General features: G+C 41.8%; 1 protein-coding gene across 1 annotated transcript in view; it reads right to left on the minus strand.

Annotated features, from left to right (window-relative positions):
- Positions 1 to 4,422: 4,422 nt before the first annotated feature.
- The window catches only part of Stx12 (syntaxin 12), a 31,230-nt gene continuing 9,164 nt past the window's right edge, over positions 4,423 to 26,488 (minus strand). Inside the window, exons 2-9 of the mRNA XM_051189008.1 lie at positions 21,494 to 21,563; positions 18,407 to 18,506; positions 13,406 to 13,543; positions 13,085 to 13,128; positions 10,868 to 10,973; positions 8,812 to 8,884; positions 7,512 to 7,594; positions 4,423 to 5,890 (exon numbers count right to left, since the gene is read on the minus strand). Coding sequence (XP_051044965.1) covers positions 5,798 to 5,890; positions 7,512 to 7,594; positions 8,812 to 8,884; positions 10,868 to 10,973; positions 13,085 to 13,128; positions 13,406 to 13,543; positions 18,407 to 18,506; positions 21,494 to 21,563 — 707 coding nt within the window. The 3' untranslated portion in view covers positions 4,423 to 5,797. The remainder of the gene's footprint in view (positions 5,891 to 7,511; positions 7,595 to 8,811; positions 8,885 to 10,867; positions 10,974 to 13,084; positions 13,129 to 13,405; positions 13,544 to 18,406; positions 18,507 to 21,493; positions 21,564 to 26,488) is intronic.

Below are 26,488 nucleotides of genomic sequence, written 5' to 3' on the forward strand. Positions count from 1 at the left end.
TGTCTGAGAGGAAGCACTCTGAAGAGGTGGTGGGCAGGATGGCTCCTCTCAGTGATGCAGACTATAGTGCTATACAATGGTGATCTAAAGTATAGTACTCAAGATGACCACGCTTACAAGCTGCCTGATCATGGCAGGTTACCTTTGTCTCCACTTCTTGAATCATTAAGAGTACACAATGGCTAACAAGATGGCTCAGCAGGTAAATGTGCTTGCCTCCAACCTGAGTTCAGTCCCTTGAACCATATCGTGGAAAGAGAGAACAGACTCCTGCAAATTGTTCTCTGACTCCTACATGCATTCTGTGACAGGCTATGCCCTTCCCAAATAAATAAATATAATAAAAAATTTAAGGAGGTCTATTGATGGAAGCTTGTACAGAAGACCTAGGTTTGATTCCCAGCACTTACATTGCAGCTCACAATCTGTAACTCCAAGGGGATCCAACTCCCACTTCCAAGACTCCCCAAGCACCAGGCATGTATGTAGAGCACAGACATGCAAAATAACCATATATATCAGAAAGGGGCTGAAATAAATCGCTTTATAGATACAATACATATGTGAAAAAGAATCTAGCATAGTAGCTTGCTGGCACTAATGGATCAAATATTCCACAAATGACATTTACATGCAAAGTACCTCAAGTCTTTAAATTCCTGTTCAGTCAGTAAAGCACCTGCCTTGTTAAGTGAACTTAAGTTTAGGTCCTCAAAAACCCAAGTAAAAAGTCAGCATGTCTGTAATTTCAATGATGTAAGGATGGGAAGCACAGATAGGCAAAGCTCTGGAAGCCCACTGGCCAGCTGGTATCACTTACTTGGCAAAGTTTGCAAGAGACCCTGTCTCAAACAAAAGATAACAGACACCTGAGGAACAACTCTCAAGGTTCTCCCATGATCCATATAAGTATGTATGCATGCATATACCTCTACACATGCAATATACACACCTACACATACATATGAGCTTCCCTCAGTTCCTCCTACACACAAAAAATATAGAAATAATATTTTCTCAGATACAATATTCTCACTACAGCATTATTCTCATTTCTCCACAGGTAAAAACTTGGTCTTTAATCATAATCTACTTCTAAAGCTTGTATCATTATCAGTCTATTACTCTTGTTACACCAGGCGTCCAAACAGATGTCTTTATCTACTAAGCTGTTTTGACAGCTCACAAATTTATTCTTTCCTTTCTTGTTTTGAAACAGGGTTTCAGTATGGTGACCAGGCTGGCCTCATACTCAGAGATCCACCTATCTCTGGCTCACAAGTGCTAGGATTAGTAAGGTGTGTGCCACCATGCCCAACCTAAGTTTATTCTTTAAGAATTAAACGTTCAACTGGAGAGATGGCTCAGCAGTGTTTTGCAGAGGACCCCAATTTGATTCCTAGCATCCACACAGTGGCTCACAACAGTCTATAACTCCAGTTTCAGGGAACCTGATGCCCTCTTCTGACCTCCTTGGGCACCAGGTACACACACACACACGTGAAGCAAACATTCATACACATACACACACCCATACACAGACACACTCACTCACACACACACACGTGAAGCAAACATTCATACACATACACACACCCATACACAGACACACTCACTCACACACACACACAAACACACACACACAAACCTTCTAAATTATGTCTTAGCTAGCTGGCGACTTTAAAGTAGTTGTACTTTGCAGTGCTAATACTGGAAAGACTCCTTGGAAGGCTAGGGCTGTACTACTCATGTCTGGACAAGCAGGAAAGAAAGTAGAGGATTCCCTGCCCTAGGACACAGAATGGACTGAGATGTGACTTGAGTTGTGCAGTCTTTACTAAGTGACCAAAAGCAAAAGCTTCATTTCCATGATAAGACAGTCTCTGAAGAGAAAAAAGAAAAAAAAAAAAAACCCAAAAACACAAAACAAAACACCAAAACAAAAAAGAACCCCCCAAAACAAACAAAACCCCAAAACAAACAGTGGAATATGGGGGGGCTTTTGGTTTATTATTCACAGGTTGACTGGTAATTTATCTTTTCCTTCCTTAAAAGAAAAAGAAAAAAACCAAAACAAAACTGACAGACCAAAAATAAATTAAATAAATAAATAAATAAACAAAACCAACAAAAACAGGGTTTTACCTACATAGCCCTGGATAGTTGGACGGCCTTGAGTTCATGGAGATCTATCTGTCTCTATGTCCTGAATGCTAAGATTCATGGTGTGTATTACCATGCTTGCCTGGTAATTTCCCTTTAATGTCTCTGCCCAATGGTACACAAAGCAGTATGAGTTTATTGCAGACTGCACAATGAGTGGGAAGGCACTCCCTTAGTAAAAACGAAAAGTGTTATGTGTGTGCGGGTATGCACACATGAACACTTATGAACACATCTGGTCCTGAGAGCACCAATTTAATATTTATCATATTCTTAGTGTGAAACATTACCAATGAAGTGGCCAGATTGCTCTTATTTACTCTACATAGCACTAACTCATTTTAAGAGACTGCTAGAGGGGCTGGAAAAAAAATGACTCATCAGTTAAGAGTGTTTGTTACTCATGCAGAGAATCAAAGTTCAGTTCCCAGCACCCATATGGTGGCTCACAATGGCCTCTACCAACAGACCCAGGGATCTGACACTTGCTCTCAACTCTGAGGGCACCAGGCATGTTACATGGTACACAGCCACACATGCAGGCAAAGTATTCATATACATAAAAACGACAATTAAAAATCTATTACTTTTCTCTTTAAATAGAGTGCTAGATAGTACCCAGTACTCCTAGAACATTTCAATTTCAATTCAGGAAGCTGAACAGTAAGTGCAAAATGAAAGGAATACAGAAATACATTTACAATTTGTATGTTCAGACTATACATCTGTTGCCTTAGGGATTTTATAGTTAAAAAAAGGAGGAGGAGGAAAAAGAAGAAGGGAGGAGGAAGGAGGAGGAGGGAAAGGAGGAGGAAGAAGAGGAAAGGCTTGACCAATTCAGCTACCACCCAGGCCCATATCCAGTGCTTTGAGTTGACCCACCCCAACATCTACCCCATCTATGACCTGCTGGAACTCATGCAGGGACTGATCCTGTGGAACCAGAGCCACAGGATCTCCATGACTTTGGGCAATAGCAGGATATCTGAGAGGAGTTTGGGAGAGGGTCCAATATTGATGGAGTACCAGAGGTCAGAGGCCTTGAACCAGACAACAGCTCATTACAATGAACACTTGCAAGTAAAGCTGTTTAGACAAAAGGGTACACTGCATGACACACTGCAGCTTCCAGTGCCACCAAGGTGAACAAAGGGATGATGGAGAGGCAGCAAAGACATAGGAGTGAAGTATTTTGTTGTTGCTGTTTGTTGGCTTTAAATTAATATTTTTACTTTTTAAATTTTTCTTTTGGGTATCGACATTGCAAGGGTGAAGGATAGATATAGAGGGACTAGGAAATGAGTGGAATTGGGTGCATGTTGTGAAATTCCAAAGAATCAATAAAAGAATTAGTTTTTTTTTTTTTTTTTTTTTTTTTAAGCAATTGAGAAAAAACACGGGGCACATGGGCTAAGCTACTTGTCTAAATACCCTCAACAAGTTACTGGTGCGCTAGGAGTCTTCAGGCCTTTCATACTGCAGTCTAGTTTTAGACCTGCACACAATGGTTCTCAGCGCTGGCTACACATAGTACACATGTGGGGTTTTAACAGATTCCTATGTCTGGGAAACAGACCAAACTAACGAACGCTGGGTAAGGGGACCACAGCTTTATCACACATTTTTAATATGAAGAAGGCTTGAGCCACTGTCTCAAACCATGGTGCCTCCAAAGATAATCAGGCACAAGGCAGGGTTCTAGGAACAGCTTCTTGAGAACTGCTACAAACTCTAGACCAAGTTCCCACTTGTTCCCATAGCCATCATGACAGCCACCACTCAGTGACACAGTATTATGGAATTACAGCCATTTTGTTGTTCCCAATAGTTTGCCAAAACATATTGCTTCTTTATTTATTTCTTGGACTGTCATAGATGACGTATCCAAGTCCAGCTGCAACTGAGAACAGGGGCTTCTCTGAAGCTGCCAAGCGGGCTACTGTGTCATATAGACAGCTATCTTCTCTTCCTCTCCCTCTCCTTCTTAAACACAGAGCCTAATCTCAAATCTTTTATGTATCCCAGCCTGGCCTTGAACTCACAACCTTCCTGTCTTGTCTCCTCAGGAACTAGGATTAGAAGTACGTACACACCAGTTTTCTCTCCGTCCTGTTTTTCAAAGAAAGGAGCAATGCCTACTGCACTCTCAAGTCAATCCTTACCTGTTCTCCAGTCTTCTTGCTGGTCTGTTTTCCTCATGGCAGCACATTACCCAACACCTACATCATGAGGATTTTAACTCATAAAAATAACTACAAAAGCTTTTAAATGTTTATTTGTATTAAGTAGGTGGGATGGTGCAAAAGTGCAAAGAGACGTATGCATTTGGGCCCTTATTTCCCTACCGGTCACATTAGTACAGAACAAGATTAACAGTAAGAGGAATAGAAGAAATAAACATAAATATACCAACAGTAGCCAAATCCTCCAATTCAGTGAAGGAAGAGCTGACATTTTGGGCCTCGATTCACATTTATCTGAATGCCTAAACCAATTACACTCTATCTGCTCCAGGCCTGTGAAAAAGGGCAGTGAACAACGCTTATATTACAAGACAGCAATCTCTTATTAAAACTGTTTGTCTAACACTATGTGTGTTTGATCTCTTGTTCATAAATTAGGCTAAGTCTAACATCACTAAACCAGTATTATTTACAAAAAGGAACCTTTTCTTTGCTTTATCAATAGGTTCACAGACTTAAGTTTTAAACCCCACCTCAGTCTAAATTTTAAAATCTTGCCGTCAAAGCCAGGCAATGCTCATAAGGCCTTTGACAGCAACACTTATCATTCACCAGGAATATAAGCCACAAGTGAACGACAAGAGAACCATTCCGAACGATCCCTATTTGCTTTCCAGAATCATGCTGTGTTTTAGTCTCCCTTTCTATGAAAACAGGTGGACGAGGGGCCCATATGATTGTAACATTTCAATGAAACAACCTCTTTAAAACAGGAGTGGGACTTAGTGTGCGGGGACGGACTCTGTAAACACCAGCAGACAGTGAAGTCAACTTAACTTAAACCCAGACTTCCACACCCTGGCAAAGGGCCCACTCTCAGAGACAGGCCATTCTCATTTCAGCTAAAGCCACAGGTTCTTATTCCCCCACTTACATACAGTGTCAAAATTTTGCAAAACAGAGAACAGACCCCTTGGAAACTCAAATCAAAATGTTTAAATAAAAATTGCTGGCATATTGTACAGTTTCTCAGACTTCAACAGGCTGGCTCCAGAAGGAAATTTATCTCAGATGCTTATAAAAAGGTAAAGTTTGTGTATATACAAAAAAAAAAAATATTATGAGACTGTAGTGTTACCTGTCAAAAAGAATATCCACAATGGAACCAATAAACACTTGGGATAAAGGGCAATCAAAATACAAGAGAAAGGAAAACACATGTAAGTTAATTCCTTATCTGAGAAATCAACAGAATGTATGCATAAATTGATAAATACTGTCTCCATGGGTCACTAATTCCAAGGACTAGTTAGTAGTTAGTTTCTAGCTAAATTATCACAGGACTCTCTGGTACACGCTCTCTTCTGTGGTCAGTTTGTTCTGGCAAGACTCCATCGAGCACTTGCCCTTGAAAACACCTCAGCAGGAGAAGGCTCTGAGGCAAGCACACCTCATTTAGAAGCAAACCAGATAACCACTCCCAAGACTGTAAGAATCACTGACAGGACAAGGGCGAGGATACACATCTTCTTGCGAGATTTTTTCTGAGGAAAGAAATATTTAAAGACACTCATGAAACAAGTGAAAATGTTTATACCTAAGAGCCCAAGAGTGCATCATAATCTGCCTCCTTGAACTCAAAATAACACTTCTGTATTTCCCTGCTGGGATTGAACCCAGGTCCTTGTACACACTAGGAACATGCTCTACTACAGAGGCACATATCCAGCCTATAATTAACTCTTACCATGCACAAACATGCAAACTCTTAAAAATCCAAAGCCACCAGTTCTAAATAGTAGTGCCTGTTAAGTGTTCACAAATATACTCCTACAAAGGACCCCACCTTTGTTGTAGGTGTCATCTGCTAATATGACTTGTCTCACACCTGGATCCCCCTCTGCCATCCATGGCTGGAGTTACACAGGTCTGAGGCTGTGAAGGCTAGGCCTCTTATTTACTTTAACCACTGAGCCTAGGTCTTGTGTATTTTAATAACTACTTTATACTTAGCACAAAGAGTACATTCACTGGAAAACATACAGGCAGCAGAAAGAAAGCAATCACCCATAGATAAGATTGTTACCGTATCATTCTATTTCTTTCTGTTCTCTGGAGTTTGTTTGTTTGTTTGTTTGTTTTTTGTATGTTTGTTTTTGAGATAGGGTCTTACTAAGTTGGCTTGGCTGGCCTGGAGCTCTCTATAGATCAGGTTAACAATCTACGAGATCTATTTCCTCTGCCTCCTGATACTGGATTGAAAGCCTGTGTTCCTTCTGCTTGCTCATCTATGCACACTGCTGGTTTGTTATATGATTGCTATAACTGGATCATGCTATATGTCTGATGTTTTTCTCATTTAATATTTAGCACAAAATTTTCAAGGAAATATTACAAAACACAATTTCCTCAAGCATATTCAGCTCAAGTAAAATACAGCTACCCCAGGAATACAGAAAATTACTAAAATGCAAGATACTTCAAAAGAGCTATGCAACACTAAATGAGGGGAAATGAGGACTTTGTTTTCAATATGTAAAATCTGAGTTACAGACTCAGAGAAAGATCTGGATGCAGTGGCACATGCCTTTAATCCAGCACATGGGAGGCTGAGACAGGAGGATCTCTGTGAGGTCCAGGCCAGTCAGGAATACACAGTGAGACCCAATCTCATAAAACAAAACAAAATAAAGCAAAAAAGACTCATAAAAGCCATAAAGCCAGAGGAATCCCCTTCATGGGCACAGCTCCACAATGATTAAGCCCTGTTTATAGAGCTGTTACAGTAGATTCTAGGACACCCATGCTCTGACCCAGTCAGGATAGGTGCCTCTGAAGCTTCACTCTCCCTGCAGATCTTACTCTCGATATGACAACTCAGCCGTTTAGGGTGTAAGGTTAGCATCATGCTAGATTTAGGCATCAGGCTAGCTCATGAAGATTAGTTTTTAGTCCACATAGCTTCTGTTTAAGATTTGATGTTTCAAGATTTGATGATGATGTTGGTGATCTGGCTGCAAAGATAAAAACTAAAAATGGGACTGGAGCTGCAAATTATAACTGCCTGCCTCCAGCTTAAACCCAGGCAAAAGGCTGCAACTGCCTGCAGTGTCAACACAGCCTCACTGTTCACTGAATCTAAAGCACATCACAGAGAGATTTTACCTGATAATAAGCAGCTCTTTGCAGCTGATCAGTGGCTCTTTCCACGTGCACCTCTGAGCTCTCCACATTGGCCTCTATGCTATCTGTAAAGAAATGCATGCACATTTCAACACATTCAGGAATTTCAATACTGCAAACAAAACAATTTCTTTTTTAAAAAATAATACGGATATTTTATCTGCATGTATGACTATGTACCATGTGCATTCCTGGAGCCCAGAAGAGGGAGTTGGATTCCCTTAGAACTGGACTTATAGATGATTGTGAGCTGCTGTTTAGGTGCTTGGAATCAAACCTGAGTATTCTGGAAGAGCAACCACTGTTCTTAGTTGCGGCATCATCTCTCCAGCCCCTCTGAACAGATTTGATGCCAAAGCCTTAGTTTCACTATTACCATCCAGCCATAAAATCAAAATTTACTTTTCATTTAATTTTTTGAGACAGGGTATCATGTAGCCTAAGATGGCCTCAACATTCTAACATGCCACGTAGCTGACACTAGCCTTGAACTCCTGACTCTTATGCCTCCACCTGAGTGCCAAGGTTACAGGTACCACTATCACTCCCAGCTACAAGTTCCTAACTTCTTAAGTTAGAACAGCCTTATTCTTCAGAAATACTGGAATATTTACTAGCAAGAGGTTACTAAGAATGCAATTCATCTATACAGGGTTCAAGAGAAAAAAAAAACTTGTATGGGGGCATGCATACATGTACACACACATGGGGTATATCACCAAGTATGTGGAGTAAAATGTTATTAACCAGGAAAATCCTGGGTAGGGATATAAAAGATTCCTAGAGTTGGTTTTATTTTGCAACTTTGTTTGTTTGGTTGGTTGTTTTTTCAAGACAGGGTTTCTCTGTATTGCTTTGGAGCCTGTCCTGGAACTTGCTCTATAGACCAGGCTGGCCTCGAACTCACAGAGATCCACCTGCCTCTGCGTCTAGAATGCTGGGATTGAAGGCGTGTGCCACCACTGCATGGCTTATTTCGTAACTTTTTATAAACTTGATACTAATTCCACATTAAAAAGCTTTTAAAAGTTATGAACCCCACAATCCTACAACAGTCTGAAGCTGAAAACCGGGGCACCAACAGTTCTTTCTCTAATAGATTCATGGGCTATAACAAGTGAACAGGGGTACAGAGTGTGCCCTTTGACCTCTACAGTTGACTATAAGAAAATGAATTCAGTACCTTAAAAAAAAAAAAAAAAGGTTTTACTAAATTTTAAGTCTATAGGTGACCCATCTTACTGATCTTTGTGTTCACTCCAAGGTATGAATTAGTACATACCTATCAAGTCACCTTGGTCATGGATCATCATGGCTAAATCTTTAAATATCTGATTGACATCCAAAATGTCAGCCTAAGGAAGACAAAAAAAAAAAAAAAAAAGAAAAGAAAAGAAAAGAAAAAAACCAGTTAAGTCACATTAAACAACATGTTAGAAGATTGCTTTCCTTTCCTTCCCTAAAGGTTAATATTAGCACACTTGCTTTGCAGCTCTTCCCATGGACAGAAAACTATCTACTGCTGTTTACTTAATATTGTAGAACAGATGGCATGAAACTCACCCATCAAAAAAATACTAATTGCACATATTACCCGAGACTAGTAAGATCCGTCTAGCCTAAACTGGAGTGTTGGAGTGGACACAATCTCAGTGTGACAGCTCTACGTGGAGCAGAACAATGTCAGTGCCACTAGAACTCTGGACTAGAGAATTCAATGGCTTCTATAGGACTGTGCTGCCTGGGGAACAACTGAAAGACAAACAACCAAGGAGCTGGTTTCCCCCAGGAACTATTGGATTCTATTGTCACCTGCATGATGCCCCATATAAACAGTTTTCAACTGACTGACAAAGAGCTTAGATTATAGAGAAAAGTTGGCAGAGTCAAAGGACAACAGCATTTGGAAACCTGCAGTTCTGACTGAAAAAGTTTAATGACAAGTCAGCTTGGTGAGCTAACCTGCACAGTTTTCCTGGCAGTGATGTATATAAGATTCTCCAGGTTCAGGATTTTGAATACTCATAGGTAATAAGCCATGGCCTGCCACATGTCAGGTAGAAGAGCAAGGAATTAGCCTGTCATGGGGTGTATGTTTTGAATGAGTACTGTCCCAGTTGGTGGACTATTTAGGAAGGGTCAGGAGGTGTAGCCTTGTTAAAGGAGGTATTTCACTGGAGGTGAGCTTTGAAGTTCCAAGAGCCCACACCAGGCCTAGTCTCATTCTCTTTGCCTCCAACTTGTGGATCAGATGTAAGCTCTCAGTTACTGCTGCATATTGCCATGTTTCCCACCATGACGGTTATGGACTCACCATCTGACACTGTAAGCAAGCTCCCCATTAAATGCTTTCTTTTAGAGTCTGGTGACATGAATCAGCAGTTAAGAGCATTTGTTGCTCTTGCAAAGGACCCAAGTTCAGTTCCAAACACACACACAGCAGCTCACAACCAGCCAAAACTCTAATCCCAAGGGATCTGACCCCTTCTTCTGATCCTTAAGAGCAATCATAAACAAAAATAAATAAATTTAAAAAGTTTTAAAGTTTAAAGCACACCTCCCAAACAGGCCACCAACTGGGACAATACTCATTCAAACCACCGCTCCATATGAGCATACCTTCAACAGCATTTTAAAAAATGTTTTTATATGTTGCCTTGATCAAGATAGAGCTCTATCTTGTCTACAAAACTCTCCCTCAATCCCACATTAAAAATAGCTCCAACTCTGACCCACTGAGGTGACAAGAGCTATATTTGGAATTGGACACTATACTATTTATTAAATGTGCTGGGGTTGTGCCTGTATGAATGTCTGTATAAGAGTGTTGGGTTCCCTGGAACTGGAGTTATAGACAGTTAGGAGCTGCCATGTGGGTGCTGGGATCTGAACTCAGTCCTCTTGGAAGAACAACCAGTGGTTATGAACACTGCTTGTTCTCTCCAGCCCCAGAATTGGGCCTTATAATGTACAAAAATAGAGCAAGAACTTTGGCCTACCTATTGAAAGAAGCTTTCCACAGAACCCTGATTAGCCTGAAGATTGCTATTGAGATGGGGAAAGTTCTAGGAAGCAACACAGTATGATCTGCCTTGCTATTTTCCATGCATGTGTCTCTCCTGGAGACCATGTGCTAAGTAGAGTTTGAGGAAGATTTAGGTTCTCCCGAGCACACAGGCCAGCAGCACATAACAGTCACTTATTTTTGCTGTGACGAAACTGATAGATATATAAAGTACTCAAAGACCCAATCCAGCCCTTTTTATATTAATCCAGCAAAGATACTCCAAATATCCGCAGACACCCAAGCCAAGCAACAGCCACAGGCTGCCTCTTACCTCCAGCTGCCGAATCGCCGTTTCCCTCTCTTTAATAAGTTCCAGGTCTTGCTCGGTGATGGCCGCCTCATCCTCCTGGCTCTGCATCTGGTTCCACTCCTCATGGCTACAGGGAGACAAGCACTCCAGTTGATTCCTTCTCTCTAAGGTATGAGGAGACATAACTACATCTCTGCTGACAGCAGGACCTACACAGACATTACCCAGGACCCAACTGTTCTGCTAGCAACACAAAATCCCCGGGGGCCACATTTCCTCTCCAGAGACAAGGATGTGATACTAAGAAAATAAAATTTCAGCCATTGGCAAAACTGAGATGAGGCAGATTTATGGAAGACAGGCTCCTTGCTCTTTTCCACTTAGGAGTAATTTTTCCAGACAAGGGAAGTATCCAGAATTTCAAACTCAATGAAGTGCACTGACCCAGCTCTCAAGGGCACTCTCAAAGTACAAGCTGTGTACAGGAGCAGTAAATGAATGGAGGAAAACAGACTCAGCTACCAAACAAGGTTCCACCAACACATCAGTGAGAACCACATCTGGTTCTAGGAAGTTCCTTGAGATTGTTTTGGGATAGATCCCACTTAACAGAAAACCAAACTAAAGGCTAATAAAGTTTTTGCAACTTGATTTTTGCAGGTACTTAGAAGTAAAGTCTGTTATTTATTAAATTGAAAAAAAAATACTTGGAAAATTCAATGTTATATTACGTAGTTTCTGACTCTTTAAAAAAAAATTATTACAGACTGGAGAGTTGGCTCAGCAGTTAGGAGCACTGGCTGCTCTTCCAGAAGACACAGGTTCAATTGCCAGCATCCACATGGCAACTCAAAAATGTCTGAAACAGTCACACATACATACATACACACAAAACACCAAGGTGCATACAATAAATTTTAAAAATTTATTACATGTATAGGCTGGGTGTGGTGGTGTACTTCTTTAATCCCAACACTCAGGAGGCAGAGTCAGGTGGATCTCTTTGAGTTGAAGGCCAGCCTGGTCTGCAAAGCAAGTTTCAGGCCAGCCAGGGCTACACAGTAATCTGTCTCCAGAAACAGGGGGGGAAGTTACATAGGCTCATTATGTAGACCCTATTCTTGAACTCAGAGATCCACCTGTCTCTGCCTCCCTAAAGGCATGTGCCACTAAGCCCAGTACATTTATTTTAATTGTATGTGCACATGCATGTACAAGTAAGTGGAAGTCAGAGGACCTCTAAGAGTCAGTTCTTCCCTTTTACCATGTGGTGTCCAGGGTGTCAGCCTTGGCAGCATGTGCGTTTACCCACTGAGCCATCTTTCTAGCCCTTATGCATTTTCTCAACAGTATGTATAAATCATACTTCACCTATATACTATTTAATGCATGTCCTTTGGGCTTTGAGTTGCTCACAGTGTAGTGGGAGAGATGACTACATATCTATAATAAGCCACTTAAGTTCCAAACTAATGGACATGGTCTACATAGTGAGTTCTTAGGTAATTAATTCTTTTCCCCATTTTTGGAGACAGGTCACTATATAGACCTCTCTGGCTAGTCTGAAGCTTACTTCAGGTACCATGCCCAAGGAGGCCAGAAAAGGTCCACAGTTCTAGACCTAAAGGTGCAGAGGATTGTGAGTCACTATATGAGTACTGGGAACTAAACCCTGGTCCTCTGCAAAAGTAGACAGTGCTCTTAACTACTGAGTCATCTCTCCAACTCTATTTATTTATTCATTTACTTAAGTGTTAAGCCCTGTAGTTGGCTATCCTCCAACTCTTTTGGTACTCCTGCCTCATCCCCAAGGGTCTCACTATGTAGATCAGGATGGCCTTAAACTCAAACCTCTGCCTTTCAAGTGCTGGGATTAAAGGAGTGTGCACCACTACACCAAACCCTGATTTTAAAAAAAAAAAAAGAAAGAAAAAAAAAGTAAAAATATTCACAAAGAGACTGGAGAGATGGTTCAACTTTCAAGAGCACTAATTGCTCTTGCTGAGGATCCAGGCTTGATTCCCAGCACCCATATAGGAGCTCACAACCACCTGCAACTCCAGTTCCAAAGGATTCGAAGCTCTCTTTGGGCCTCTGTGGGCACCAGGCATTCACATGGTGCATAGAATTACATGTAAGCAAAACCCCCATAAGCATAACAAAGAATGATAATAATAATAGACACAAAGATGTGGATTCACAATAACTACCCAGCAAACTGGATGAGCAATGCTTTACCTGTCAAACGAGACGAGCTGCTCCTCTCTTTGCCTGTCTTCTACCTAGAAAACAGATGGCATTATCGCTGCTGTTATCCAAAAACCATGCCAGAGACACACACAGAACAAGAGCTGCCTTAGCTAAAGGACCAAGGAGTGACATCCCTCCACTCTAACAGCATCTATAAGATGACACAGGACTCTGAACATGAAGCATTCTGCATTGCATGAGGTTAGTGGCAGTTACTTGGTGGAGAGAGAACAAGGCAGTGGGGGGGGGGGGACATGTCTGGGGTAGACTCTGGGCTTGCTAAAGGCCTTCTCTTGAGAATGAACTTACAGACAGACGAGACCCAGCTCTTGCTCTGGCGATACTTTCTTTCTCCTTCTCTGACACCTTTCTCTGCACAGCCTGGAAGTTGTTCAAGGCTGACGAGAAGTCATTCATGAGGCGCTCCTTCTGAAGCCTCTGCTGGCGCTGAAGAAATCAAGCAAAAACTTGAAATTTCAAACAAACTTGGAATTACTTGGTTTTAATACCAGTTTAAAAGCACAATTATATATCTAAGAGATTTCAAAGTATAAAAACAATTACAAAATAGGCTCTTCCTCAAGTTGGTTAACCAAACCGCAGGTTAACACTATGGACCAGAGGTCAAAGTACATTGATGAACCCGAGACCAAAATGTCACTTACCTCGTAACTCAAAAGGAATTGCAATGTGTTATACTTGTTCGATGGAGAATCTAAATGCATAGTAAAGGCCTTTTGAGTTACTGGCTTTCCTGGAAACTATCCTTATTTTCCTTGACAGTTTTTCTTTTTGAGTTTTAAAATTTTCAAGAACTTAGAAACCATTTTATTTACCTGTAGGCTGCCTTACTAAGCTTACTACTCATATCTCTCAAAAACTGCAAACTGAGAGAACCTGTGCTGGACTAGACAGGACGGGGAACATCATCCCAGTCTCAACAGCTCCCTCCACTGGTGCATAAGGACCAGTGACATAAGGAAGCTATGACAGTGCCACAGCGCTCGGGTTAAAGCCGCACCAGCATGCCTGACTGAAATATTGTTTTTGAAAATAGTTTATTTTTTTAAATGGCAAAAAATAGCTTATTTTTCCACATCACAAAGACAGAAAATTATCAACATTTAAAAAAAGAAAAAAAAAAAAACCAAGGTAGTTTGGTTGGATCCAAAGGTGTATAAGTAAGAAAAAACTGGAAAAGCAGGGAAGGTTCTACATGTCAAACCAGTGCATTCAGGGGTCACCTCTAGGGAACAGAGCAATGGCAATTGAGCAGGAAACACAACCTACTAACTTGGAGAAATTAGACTGTGACAGCATGCCAGCTGGAACAGGAAGAAAAAAAAAAAAAAACAAAAAATTGCAACAATCTAGGTTTAATGGGTAGGAGGATATAATGGCAGTAATTGGATCACAAAAAGGAATTTAAGAAACATTATGACTTAGTAACTAGAGATGAAGGAAGAGGGGTAAAATCAAGAATGACTCAGAAACTGATGGCTATACTAGAAAGCAAGTTTGGGTGAGAATTTTTTTTCTTCCTTCTAGAATTTTAATCTTTGCATTAAAAACAATGTAACAGACTAGCATAGTGGCACACACCTTTAATCCCAGCACTTGGGAGGCAGAGGCAGGTGAACCTTTGTGAGTACAAGGCCAGCCTGGTCTACAAAGTCAGTTCTAGGACAGCCAGAGTTACACAGTGAGGCTGTGTCACAAACAAACAAACAAACAAGCACTCACTCCATTGCTGTGGTGGTATATTATTTATGATTTATTAAAGTTTGCCCAAGGGTATAGAAAGCAAAGCTAGCCACAAGCCATAGAGCCAGGCAATGGTGATACACACCTTTAATCACAGCAGCCATACTAGCTAGCCACAGTGCCAGGCAGTGGTGGCACATACCTTTATTTAATCCCAGGACTCAAGAGACAAGTAGATGGATCTCTGTTAGTTCAAGGCCACATTGAACTACATGAAATTGATCCAGTCCTAAAGAGAAACAGCTCACACAAAGGAGATCTCAGCACTTGGGATTACATGCCTTTAATCCCAGCTCTAGGGAGGTATAAAAAGAAGGACCAAAGGTCTCACGGAAGATTTATTCTCCAGCTACATTAAGGAGAGGCAGAAGTCCCCCAACCTTGCCATCTAAAATTACTGATGCTGGGTGTGATGGTATATGCCTCAGATTCCAGCACTCAGGAAGAAGAGGAAAGATGATCTCTGTGAGTTCAAGGCCAGCCTGGTCTACACAGTGCGTTCCAGGACACCCAGGAATACACACAGAGACCAATAAACAAACAAGTAAAAACTACTAACTGGGTCAAATTCAGAGCCTTATATATACGTCAAGCAAGCACCCTACCATTGAGTTACCCTCAGCCCCAAAACACTATTTTAAAAATAAATCATGAGCACCTTCTGCTTTACTATACTCGTTACAATTATGAACTTTATTACATCCATTTTATGAGCCTGTTGTTAGTACATTTTATGTAAACATTCCTTCCACTGTTGCCAGTTTTAAAATCACTATAAATAAGTCCCATTGTAATAGCAATTTACACTTGACTCCAAAATAGATACATTTATTCACCCTTCACATTTTTTCCCTTAGGGATTAGATCAAAAGGCACAATTTTTTTCTTTCCTGTGCTGGGGATGGAACCAAAACCTTGAACATGACAGCTAAGTGCTCTACCATTGAGCTATATGCACCCAGCACTTATGTGTAAATTAAATTTTCTATGATGATAGGAATAGTCAAGTCAACTTATATCATAGTTTGAATGAGGAATTCAGAAGATCATTACTATACTATATTGGGAGGTAGGATATTCAAGAGGACATGCCGGGGCCTGGATAAACACTTCAATGGTAGACCAGATATGCAGCACATGCAAGGCTCTGGATTCCATTCCCAGCACCACAAATAAGTTGGAGAGAACAGATCAGGTATTGGCAACAGCAGCTAGCAACACAATCACACCTGAAGACTTCAGAGCTAAATTTGGGGAGATACCTGGATGCCCTCATTAGAAAGGCAGCACTGACGTCTTTAAGTGAGGCTCCTGAGGAAGAAAGGGTGTGTGAGGAAATCAGAGGGTCAATAGCAGAACTTTGGGGTATGCCAACTTCGAGGAAGAAACAGTGAAGAAGGCTGGAACTCATCTTGGGTACCATCAGGGTTGGGGGACGGGACTGAACAGCATCATGGGAGAGTAAATTTCAGAAGACAGGTCAAGTGAGCAGATCAAGGAAAACAAAAAAACCAGGTGCTAGAAATCAGCAATGAGAAGGAGAGGTGGAAGATTGCCACAAATTCTAGAGCAAACTGAGCTACATAGTGAAATACTCTCTTGAAACAAAGGGGCTCAAAAAAAAAAAAGGTCAGAGGAATTGGCCAGTGACAGAAAGCAGAATGCACTGGCTAAGATACAGGGTAGTATTGAAAAGATGGGGGAGGGGGACACATTAGGTATGGAAAAGGCAAAGGACAGTCAGCACAACAGAGAAGAGACAGAATTATATTTCACTGAGGAGTGCATGTTTGCAGCTCTATTTTGTATTCTTAATGATTCAGGCTAATGGAAGGGAGTAAGGGCATTTATAGTCCAAAAATATACTTGTCTTTGGAACACATTAGTTGAAGTTTTTTGGTAGCAGGCCTAACTTTCTATTTATACTTTGCTTGGGCTACTATTTAATTCTTAAGCACTTTATAATGCTCTGCCTGCATTAGGCCTTTAGATTCCCTTTTCATTACCAGGAAAACTATCAGCACTGGCAAATGCATACTTCAGTGTGCAGCTGGAAAAGGAAAGGGACGATGTGGAAGCAAGCTGGAGAAGATGGATGGAAGGGAGACGGGCCCGTCTGCCACTGACGTATCAGCATAAATAAACACTGAGGCAGCCACATAGTGATGACCACAGGACACTTGTGTGATATTTTCATTGTGTCTGACTAACAACGCTTGCTTGGCGTCAGAGGGCAGAGCTAGCCACTAGCTGCCCATGGAGGTTTGGAGGACTGAGGACAGACAGAATATAGGAAGTAGTAAGGCAGGGCTGAGATGGGATCGCGGCCCTTTTGGATGGAGGAAGCGATTGCGGCTGCTCCCCTGCTTCTCTGGCCGTTCAGGTTTTTGCCCCAATTTCTGACTACTGATTTTTTTATTGATAAGATTAATTAGTTTTACACTTCAGACACTCACTAAGATGCTTTTTGTCAGTGATGCTGGGGATCAAACCCAAGGCTATATGCAGGCCACTCAACTACCGAGGATCTCCCGCCAGGCATCCTTTACTCTAAGACCTAAGGGTGACCTTTGGTGAGATACAGAAATGATTGCAAAATATGAAAGATGTTTAATTGAAAATATAGATGAGGCACAAAACAATCTAGGAACTCAGCCTGCAAGCACAGCTGATACCAAACCTCAGAGAGTTGCAAACGCTGAGATTCCTCTTTGGCTAAATACATTGTAATATATTATTAATAACAGCAATAGCCATTATACACGCAGTACATGCTGAGTGCCAGACACTTTGCTACACCTGGTACATACACTTTTTCCACAACAATCATGCTGCCTCTCTGTATCGACAGTGTTAACTTCAATGGTCATCATTACAGAACTTGTAATTACTTGAGACTGTTTACAATGGGTTGGCCTGTCAACATCTATGGGAGACTGCCTTAATTGATTAGTGTAGGAAGACCCAACCAATTGTAGGCAGCATCATTCCCTAGGCAGGAGATCATGAACTGTGCTGAGCACACATGCCAAAAAAAACAAGCATGCACACATTGATTTCTCTCTCCTTTGACTGTGGATGAGATGTGACTAGTGGCTTTCTGCTACCTTGATTTTCCCACAATAATAAGACTGTAACCAGGGCCTGGAGAGATGGCTCAGAAGTTAAGAACACTGGCTGCTCTTTCAGAGGTCCTGAGTTCAATTCCCAGCAACCACATGCACCTCACAACCATCTATAATGAGATCTGGTGCCCTCTTCTGGCCTGCAAGAACACATGCAGGCAGACCACTGTATAAATAAATAAATAAACCTTAAAAAAAAAAAAAGACTGTAACTTGGAATTGTGAACTAAAAAACAAACAAACTAAAAACCCTCTCCTCTAAGTTGCTTTTTGTTGTATTCCATCGAAACTATAACACGTGGTAAGGGAATTATAGTTCCAAGAAATCTACAAGACTAGAGCTCTCCTAGAGCTTTTGTTCCACATACTCCTATCATAATAAAGCCCTTTTCTATTAATAAACAAAACATAAAATACCAACCTGCTCTGATGCAGACAAGGGTAGGGGCAAGGACCCCAATTCCTTCAGCAACTCATTTGTTTCCTTGGCGAGTTGATTTGTGGAGTGCTGTAACTGTTGCCTAAGAGAGAAAAGACAAGTGTCAGGATGCCATGGCCTCTTGAGAGCTCTCACACTATTACTTCATGCCCAAGACTCCCAGTGCAAGGGATGAAGGGCCATTCAACAGGCTCTTCAATGCCTGCGCTCACAAACCCTCTTTGGGGCCTTCCTCATTACTGAAACAGTTCCACTGAGCAGGAAAATGCTCAATGACACCTGCTGAAGGAAACACAGACCAGGAATTTCAACTGTTTGGGAAGAAAAGCATATAGGCATTCTGACAGAAACATAGGAGTAATTACTACCTACACCCAATCCTAATGGCTTTAACACACTGAACTCACTTAAATTTTTCACTATTTCCCAGGACTCTGTATGGTCAGTTCCTACCACAGTCCACTGACTAGGGTTAGATGAAACATATATTAAAAGTATAGCTTCCTATGTACCTAGAAAAAAACTCCCAAGATCTATTCCCAATCTCTTGCTCAAAGATAGATTCTTTTATGGATTTATCCTTTGTTTCCCCGCCTTGCTCCTTATGCCTGACTTTCTAGCTCTTCCCTCCCAAACAAAGGCTTATGCCATTTAGAGCAAGATACTGGGTTCCAAAAAAAAAAAAAAAAAAAGAATAAAAATCACAAGCAGGGTGCTGGGCCTTCACCACTAGTCCCAGCACCTCTGAGGCTGGTATAGAAGGAACATTTGAATCCAACAGTTTGAGGCCAGCCTCGGCAACATAGTGGGTGGGATGGATGGATGGATGGAAGGAGGGAGGGAGGGAGAAAGGGAAGGAGGAAGGCAGGCAGGCAGGCAGGCAGGAAGGAAGGATAAGGAAATTCAATAGGGAAGAACATGAAATATAAAAGTAATGCTATGGATCCAGGCATTGGTGGCGCATGCTTTTAATCCCAGCACTCAGGAGACAGAGGCATGCAGATCTCTGTGAGTTCGAGGCCAGCCTGATCTACACAGTGAGTTCCAGGACAGGCTCCAAAGCCACAGAGAAATCCTGTCTCAAAACAAAACAAAACAAACAAAACAAATCAGTGATGCTATGCAAATAATAAATACATAAATAAGTTTTTCCTATCATGGTTTCCTCTACACTCTGGCCATTTCTACGAAGGTTTTAAGGGGTGACAGAAAAGCCATATGTTAAAATCCTAGCCCCCAATGTTATTAGGAGGTGATGTTATTAAGAGGTAGTAGAAAGTGATTAATGCCCCCTGCGAGGCACCAGAGAACTAACTGCTTTACCTCCTCCACCCAGTGAGGACACAGCAAGAAAGCATCAACTGCCTAGCACAAAGACATGTTCATTTAATCCCAGCACTCAGGTGACAGAGGCAGATGGATCCCAGCATAGTGAGACCATTTCAAAAGAAACAAAAACCAAATGTTATCTATGAAAAAGAGGGCCCTCATTAGACACTGTATTTGCCAGAATCTTGAGAACTATGAGAAATAAATGTTGCTTGCTTATGCACTATCTAGTCTATGATCTATTACTGCTGTAGCAGCCTTGATGGCTAGGACGCCACATCATTTTTTCACTGCAGGTAGACATCTAGGACTAGAAAACAAGCAAGACAACAGAGGAAGGCAATCAGAAGTGAGACCACCCCAGAAACACTAACATACGCAGACATGTCGCCTCTCCCTAGAATAGCTCCCTGTGACAGCAGTCACTTCACAGCACCCAAGAGAGGAAACAAGGAATGCTGCTCAATAGACTTTCAAGACAGAAAACCGCACGTTTTGATCCCAGCACTAGGGAGGAGAGGCAGGCGGGTCTCTGTGAGCTTGAGGCCAGTTGAGACCTTGTCTCAGGGGATAAAATAAATGTGTGTGTGTGTGTATGTGTGTGTACATTTGTGTGTGTGTATGCATGTGGGCACAGGAGGACCATAATGCACGTGGAACATGCTACTGACATTAGAGAACAACTGTTCAGAGTTAGATTGCTCCTTCTACTATGTAAGTTACAAAAATCAAACTCAAATCCCCAGCTTGATGGCAAGCACTTTACTTGCTGAACCATCCTGCTGGCCCCAAAGAATTTAATTTATTATTTTATGTATATGGATGATTTCCCTGCATGTATGCCTGTGCACTACATGTGAGCAGCACCCATAGAGGGCAGAAAAGAGAGAGCCGGATACCATGGAAATGAAGCTATAGACAGTTGTGAACCACCATGTCAGTCCTGGGAATTGAACCCGTGTCTTCAAAAGAGCAATGAGTACTCTTAATTGTAGTGAGATAGTCCTTCTGTGGCACTGACCACGCCCATTGGGGGTGGAGTCATGGGCGGAAGTGACCTGTGGAAGGAGGTCGGAGGGGGCCAGGAAAGGCGCTCTCTTTCTGGCGTGACTCGGACAGGAGAGGATTGGGTTGAATTTCCTGGTGTTCATCTGTCTAGGTTGTAAGTTATTTCTCCCTGAATAAACATCTATTCGGCCTATTTGTTTATCCTGATCCTTATTTACCGCAATACTTAATCACTGAACTATCTCTCCAGCCCCAAGAATAGAACTTTGAAAGCAAAAATAAAGTCAAGAAAAATGTGATTAAAAAAAAAAAATCAGTTCTCCCATTGGACCATTTATTCTCTCATTTACGGTCCCTTTGCATCACTGAGAATGAATTTGTCTTTCTTAGAGTTAGAAATCCAACTAGACTAAACTGTCAGGAGTCCTGTGTCAACAGGAGGGTCATCAACACAGGGAAACATTGGTAAAGCTCCTTGAAACAACTGAAGAGTGGAGGGAGTTTCTTCTTTACTTCCCTAAATTACTATGCAAACCTGACCAAGGGAAGAAAAGAAATATTTCAAGGCAGCAGAAATCTGGACCCATTAATACACTTTGCTCCCCTCTTCCAGGCCCAGCTATTACCACCTGACCCACTGTCTCCTGTTCTGACATCACAGATCCAAAGTGGAAGGACACTATGTCCTCAAAGGGCCCTCACAGAACTCAACTGTGTTAGGAAGCTACTCACAAATTTTCCTGGAGCTTGCTTGAGTCTTGCTTAGTTCCAAGTTGGCTCATCAAATTCTTTATCTGAGCAGCTAGAAAGAAGGAGGAAAGGTTTATGTAAAAAACAACACATTCATCATGAGCACCTTCACCCCTTCACCTTTTTCTTTTCTCTTTTTTTTTTTTTTTTTTTGGTTTTTCAAGACAGGATTTCCCTGTGAAACAGTCTTGACTGTCCTGGAACTCACTCTGTAGACCAGGCTGGCCTCAAACTCACAGACATGTAACTCCCAAGAGCAGACATTGAAGATATGTGCCGCCACCACCTGGCTAAGACCAGAATCTTGACAGACACATTCTCCAACAGTGCTTTCCAGGTTCACCCTTCTCCTACAAGTGTGTCACTAAACAAAAGGTGGTTTTGTGTTGTCAGCTCCAAAGAACTGACCAATTCTTCTAGATGTCCCACGACACTAAACATTTCACCCCCGTTAGGACTGGGAAGGTAGTAGATTGGTAGTGTATATACCCAACACCAGGGTTCCATCCCAGTATCACAAAAAAGGGAAGGAAACACTCCCCACCTTTGGAAAAGTTTCAAAGCTACAACAATCTGCAACATCTTCTGACTTGATTTTTTGAGAGAGTCTCAATCTGTAGCCTAGGCTGGCCTCCATCTCCTATCTATCCTCCTGCTGTAAGTTAGACTTCTAATGATTTAGTCTAGTTGGATTTCCAACCATAAACCATTAAAAATTATTCTCAGTGACCCAAAGGGATTTAATCACATTTTTTGATGGGTGTTGGTGGCTCACACCTTTAATCCCAGCACTTGGGAGGCAGAGGCAGGTGGATCTCTGGTCTACAGAGTGAGTTCCAGGACAGGCTCCAAAGCTACACAGAGAAACCCTGTTTGGGGAGGGAATCACATTTTTCTTGACACTGTAAGTATGAGTCGATACACCAGCATGCAATAAACAATTGGCTGGGGATATAGTTTACTTGGTAGGGAGCTCGTCTAGCATGCATGAAGCCCTGGGTTCAATCCTCAGCACTGCATTAAAAAACAAAGTAGTGCATGCCTTTAAGTTCAAAGGTATCCTTGGGTATATAGGAAGTTCAAAGCTAGCCTGATACATCAGATCCTGTCTCAAAAACAATCACAATGAATATTTACCCACCAATACAAACTAGCTTTTTTTTTTTTTTTTTTTTTTTTTACAGAAAATGCTTTTAGAAAGACAATGAACATTTACTTTTAGTTTAGCAACAGGTGAACACTTACTAAGTACTTCTAATGTCAAGTACTCTATTGATTTGTATACACACCCTCTAACTTTCGTAGCAATGGTCTGAAATAGATATGAGGCAACACATCTTATCTGTGCACACCCAGTTATAGGCATTTTTGTACCTTCCACACTCTCTCTGCCTCACTTAACTAGTAGGAGAGGGGAAAACAAAGAAAACACATATTTTCAAGTTGCAGCAGAATTTCAATAGACAAAAGACAGCTCCTCTGTGACAAGCGCCTTTCCTATTCCCTCTGGATTAGCAAGCATCAAAGCTTCATTCATGCTCTCTGACTACAAAAGGACAGGGTTAGTGAAGCCAGTGAGGACGCCAGTGCTGTTCTCTGTCAATATCATACAGATGGCACACATACAGTGCTTCCAGAGCTAACCAAAAAGGATTTCCACTCACTCCAAGTTTGAAGTTTAAGACTCAATGGTTCTAGGTCTAGTTGGACGGCCCCTGTTATAAATTCTGACACCACCGAACAAGGAACCCAAGTGGGAGAAAGAAACAACTTCCATCCTCCAAACTGGTAGCACACATGCACCCCCCCCCCACAAAAGTGAATATCTTAAAAACAAAACAAACAAACAAATAAAAACCACTTAGCTGGTCTTACTGGCACATGCCTTTAATCCCACCACTTTGGTGGCAGAGGAAAGTGGATTCTCTCAGTTCAAGGTCAGCCTAATCTACAGAGTGAGTTCCAGGATAGCCAGAGCCACATAATAAGGCTCTGTCAAATAGATAGATAGATGGATTAGATAGACAGATAGACGGATAGATAGACAGACAGATAGATAGATAGATGGATGCCCCAAATTCACATTTCAGTAATGATGCCTTTTAAAATACCAAAATGTTAAGCCAAGTGTGGTGAAAATGCTTATCCCAACAGTCAAGAGGCTAAGTCATTAAGACTACTATGAACTCAAGGCCAGTCTGGTCTATATACTGAGGGTAAGGATAGCCTTGGTCTATACAGGAACCCTTTCTCAAAAAAATCAAGTTGAGCTGGTGGCACATGCCTAGATGCAGGAGGATCATGAGTTCAAGACCAGCTATGACTATCGTGGTGTCCTGAATGGCACTATTAAGGGGTGTGGCCTTGTTGAAGGAAGTGTGTCACTGTAGAGGAGGGCTTTGAGGTCTCACTTTTGCTCAAGCCACACCCAGTATCTTAGACCACTTCCTGTTGCCTGCAGGTCAAAATGTACAATGCTCAGCTCCTTTTCCAGCACCATGTCTGCCTGCAAGCTGCCACGTCCCACCATGATGATTATGGACTGAACTTAATGAAACTGTAAGCCACCCAATTAAATGCTTTTCTTAATAAGATTTGACATAGTTATGGTGTCTCTTCACAGCAATAGAAGTCCTAAGATAGGTATATATCAAGTTTGAGGTCATTCTGAGCTACATGAAATCCTGTCCCCAACAAACATGACCAAGCAATTTACTTTTTTGACAAAACTAAGATATTTCAAATCTATTTTCTTTAGTAGAGGTTACTTATATCTCAATAATTCCAGAGGAAAACATCAACACTATAATTGCTATATTTTACTAAAATACAAATAACCATTTTTCTTCATCACTAACATATAGATGGTCCTTATCCAAATTAAATGAGAATTTGATTAACACTGAAGCTATCAACTGGATGCTGTAACAATGATGTATGAAAGGCAGGCATTAGGAATGGAGATGTACTCAGTTGGGTAGAGTTGCTGAGTATGCTTGAAGCCCTGAGTTCAATCACCAGTACCATATAAAACAAGGCAAAGTGGTACACTCTTGAAATGCCAAGTGCTTGAGAATCCGAAGCAGGAGTTTAGAGGGGAGGGACAGACATGAACACTATTTGGTATTTTCTTATTTGAACCTAACCAATGCTATATTGTTAGCATCCTCCTGCGAGTGTGAGCAAAAGACACTCAGGACTGACTTGTTCATCTAGAGGACAGCACCTACTCCACACTGTCCTAGACCCCAGATAGCACTTGCTTCAGGAAGCTTAGTTCTCAAGGGTGGATAATAAACACACACCAGGAGGTGAGAGTCCTACCAAAAAATAAATTCAAGTGAGGGGGAAGGAGTGGGGGGGGGGGTAGTCACTCACACCTGGTGGCCAGTGGCCGGATAAGGAAACAATGAGCACAGATCTAAAGAAAATGCAAGAGGAAGCAAAGCGCCTAGGGGAAGAGGTATTTCAGGCAAAGAGAGTACTTAATTAGGGCAAAGTCCTCAAAACAAAAGGAGTGGTGTGTGGTATGGCCAGAGTGCTAGAGCTGAGTGCGCAAAAGATAAGTGTTGGCCAAAGAAGTAGTGGGAAGCCAGGGTATAGAGGACCTTGTGCAATTATAATGAGATTTTAATAGCAAGTCCCCGGTTGGTTATGAATAGCATGCCATAACTAGAATTCAAACGCAGGGCTGACTCCAAAGGCTATACAATTTGAGTCACACAGTGTTGCTCTCAAAGGGCTGACTCTTAAGGGAAACAGAATGCAGTCGCACAGGGTTGGTCTGGATTTTCCAGGGCTCCACTTTGCCCCACCCTGTTTTTCTGACAGTGCCTTAACCTGACTCCACACAGGCTGGTGCCCCTGCTCTAACCTGCTCCCTTCCCCAGTGCCCTCCCACTTCTGGGAATATGCCTGTGTACTCCCTGGAGTCCAGCAGGGGACCAGGCACTCAGTGTATACAAGGATACCGGCTGAGTCAGCCTCTCCCTTCCACTTTATGGCATTCACATTAAGGAAAAGGTGTGAATTAAGGTAAATCAGGAATAAGGAAAGTTAACATAGAAGCCAGACTTAACCATTAACTAATGCACACAACTGGCTATGATGGTTTGTTTTGCTGGGCCTCCTTTTCACCACTGGCAGATTATATCCAGATTTAATTAATTCTATTGAATATGTACTACATGTGGAGTTTCACTTTTTCCTCATTAAATCTTGTAGTGTGTTCTACTTAGCCAATGCTGGCCTCCATACATAACTGAGGATGACCTTGAATTTTGATCTTCCTGCCTTCACCTCTGGAGCGCTGGGGTCCTCTTTGAGTTGCTAGAGATTAAACCTGAGCATTTGTGCTTGTTGGGCAAGTACTGTGCCAAGTGAGTTACATCCCCAACTTTCCCATTAGACATCACTACTATTGAGGACTAAATGATCTCCAAGTACTCCCACACTGCTGAATCCCAAAGTAGGTAACAATGAAACCGCTTTAGTCCCAGAAGGATGGTGGGTAACTATGGAGCTTTTCTGCAACCCAAATGTGTGGCTCAGAGATGGCCTACCTGTGCTTTTTCTGTTTGTCTGTCTGTCTAAGACAGGGTTTCTCTGTATAGTCTTGATTGTCCCGGAACTTGCTCTATAGACCAGGCTGGCCTTGACTCCCAAGTGCTGAGACTAAAGCTGTGTGCCACCACCACCAAGCCCTGTGACTTTCCTAATCTTGTAAATGCAAGATGCAAACTGGGCATACTGGCACTTGCTTAAATCCCAGCACTCAGGAGGCAGAGGCAGGAGGATCTGAGTTCAAGGCCAGCCTGGTCTATAGAGCGAGTTCCAGGACAGTCAGGGCTACACAGAGAACCCTGACTTGAGGGGAAAAAAAATAAGCCGAGAATATCTAAAAGTGTACAAAGTATGTAGCTAGTTATCCATTACTTATCAAAATATTAATTACTTTTGGAAGCTGTGGACATTTCA

The sequence above is a fragment of the Phodopus roborovskii genome, unplaced genomic scaffold (genome assembly GCF_943737965.1).
Source record: "Phodopus roborovskii unplaced genomic scaffold, PHOROB, whole genome shotgun sequence".
NCBI classification, from domain to species: domain Eukaryota; kingdom Metazoa; phylum Chordata; class Mammalia; order Rodentia; family Cricetidae; genus Phodopus; species Phodopus roborovskii.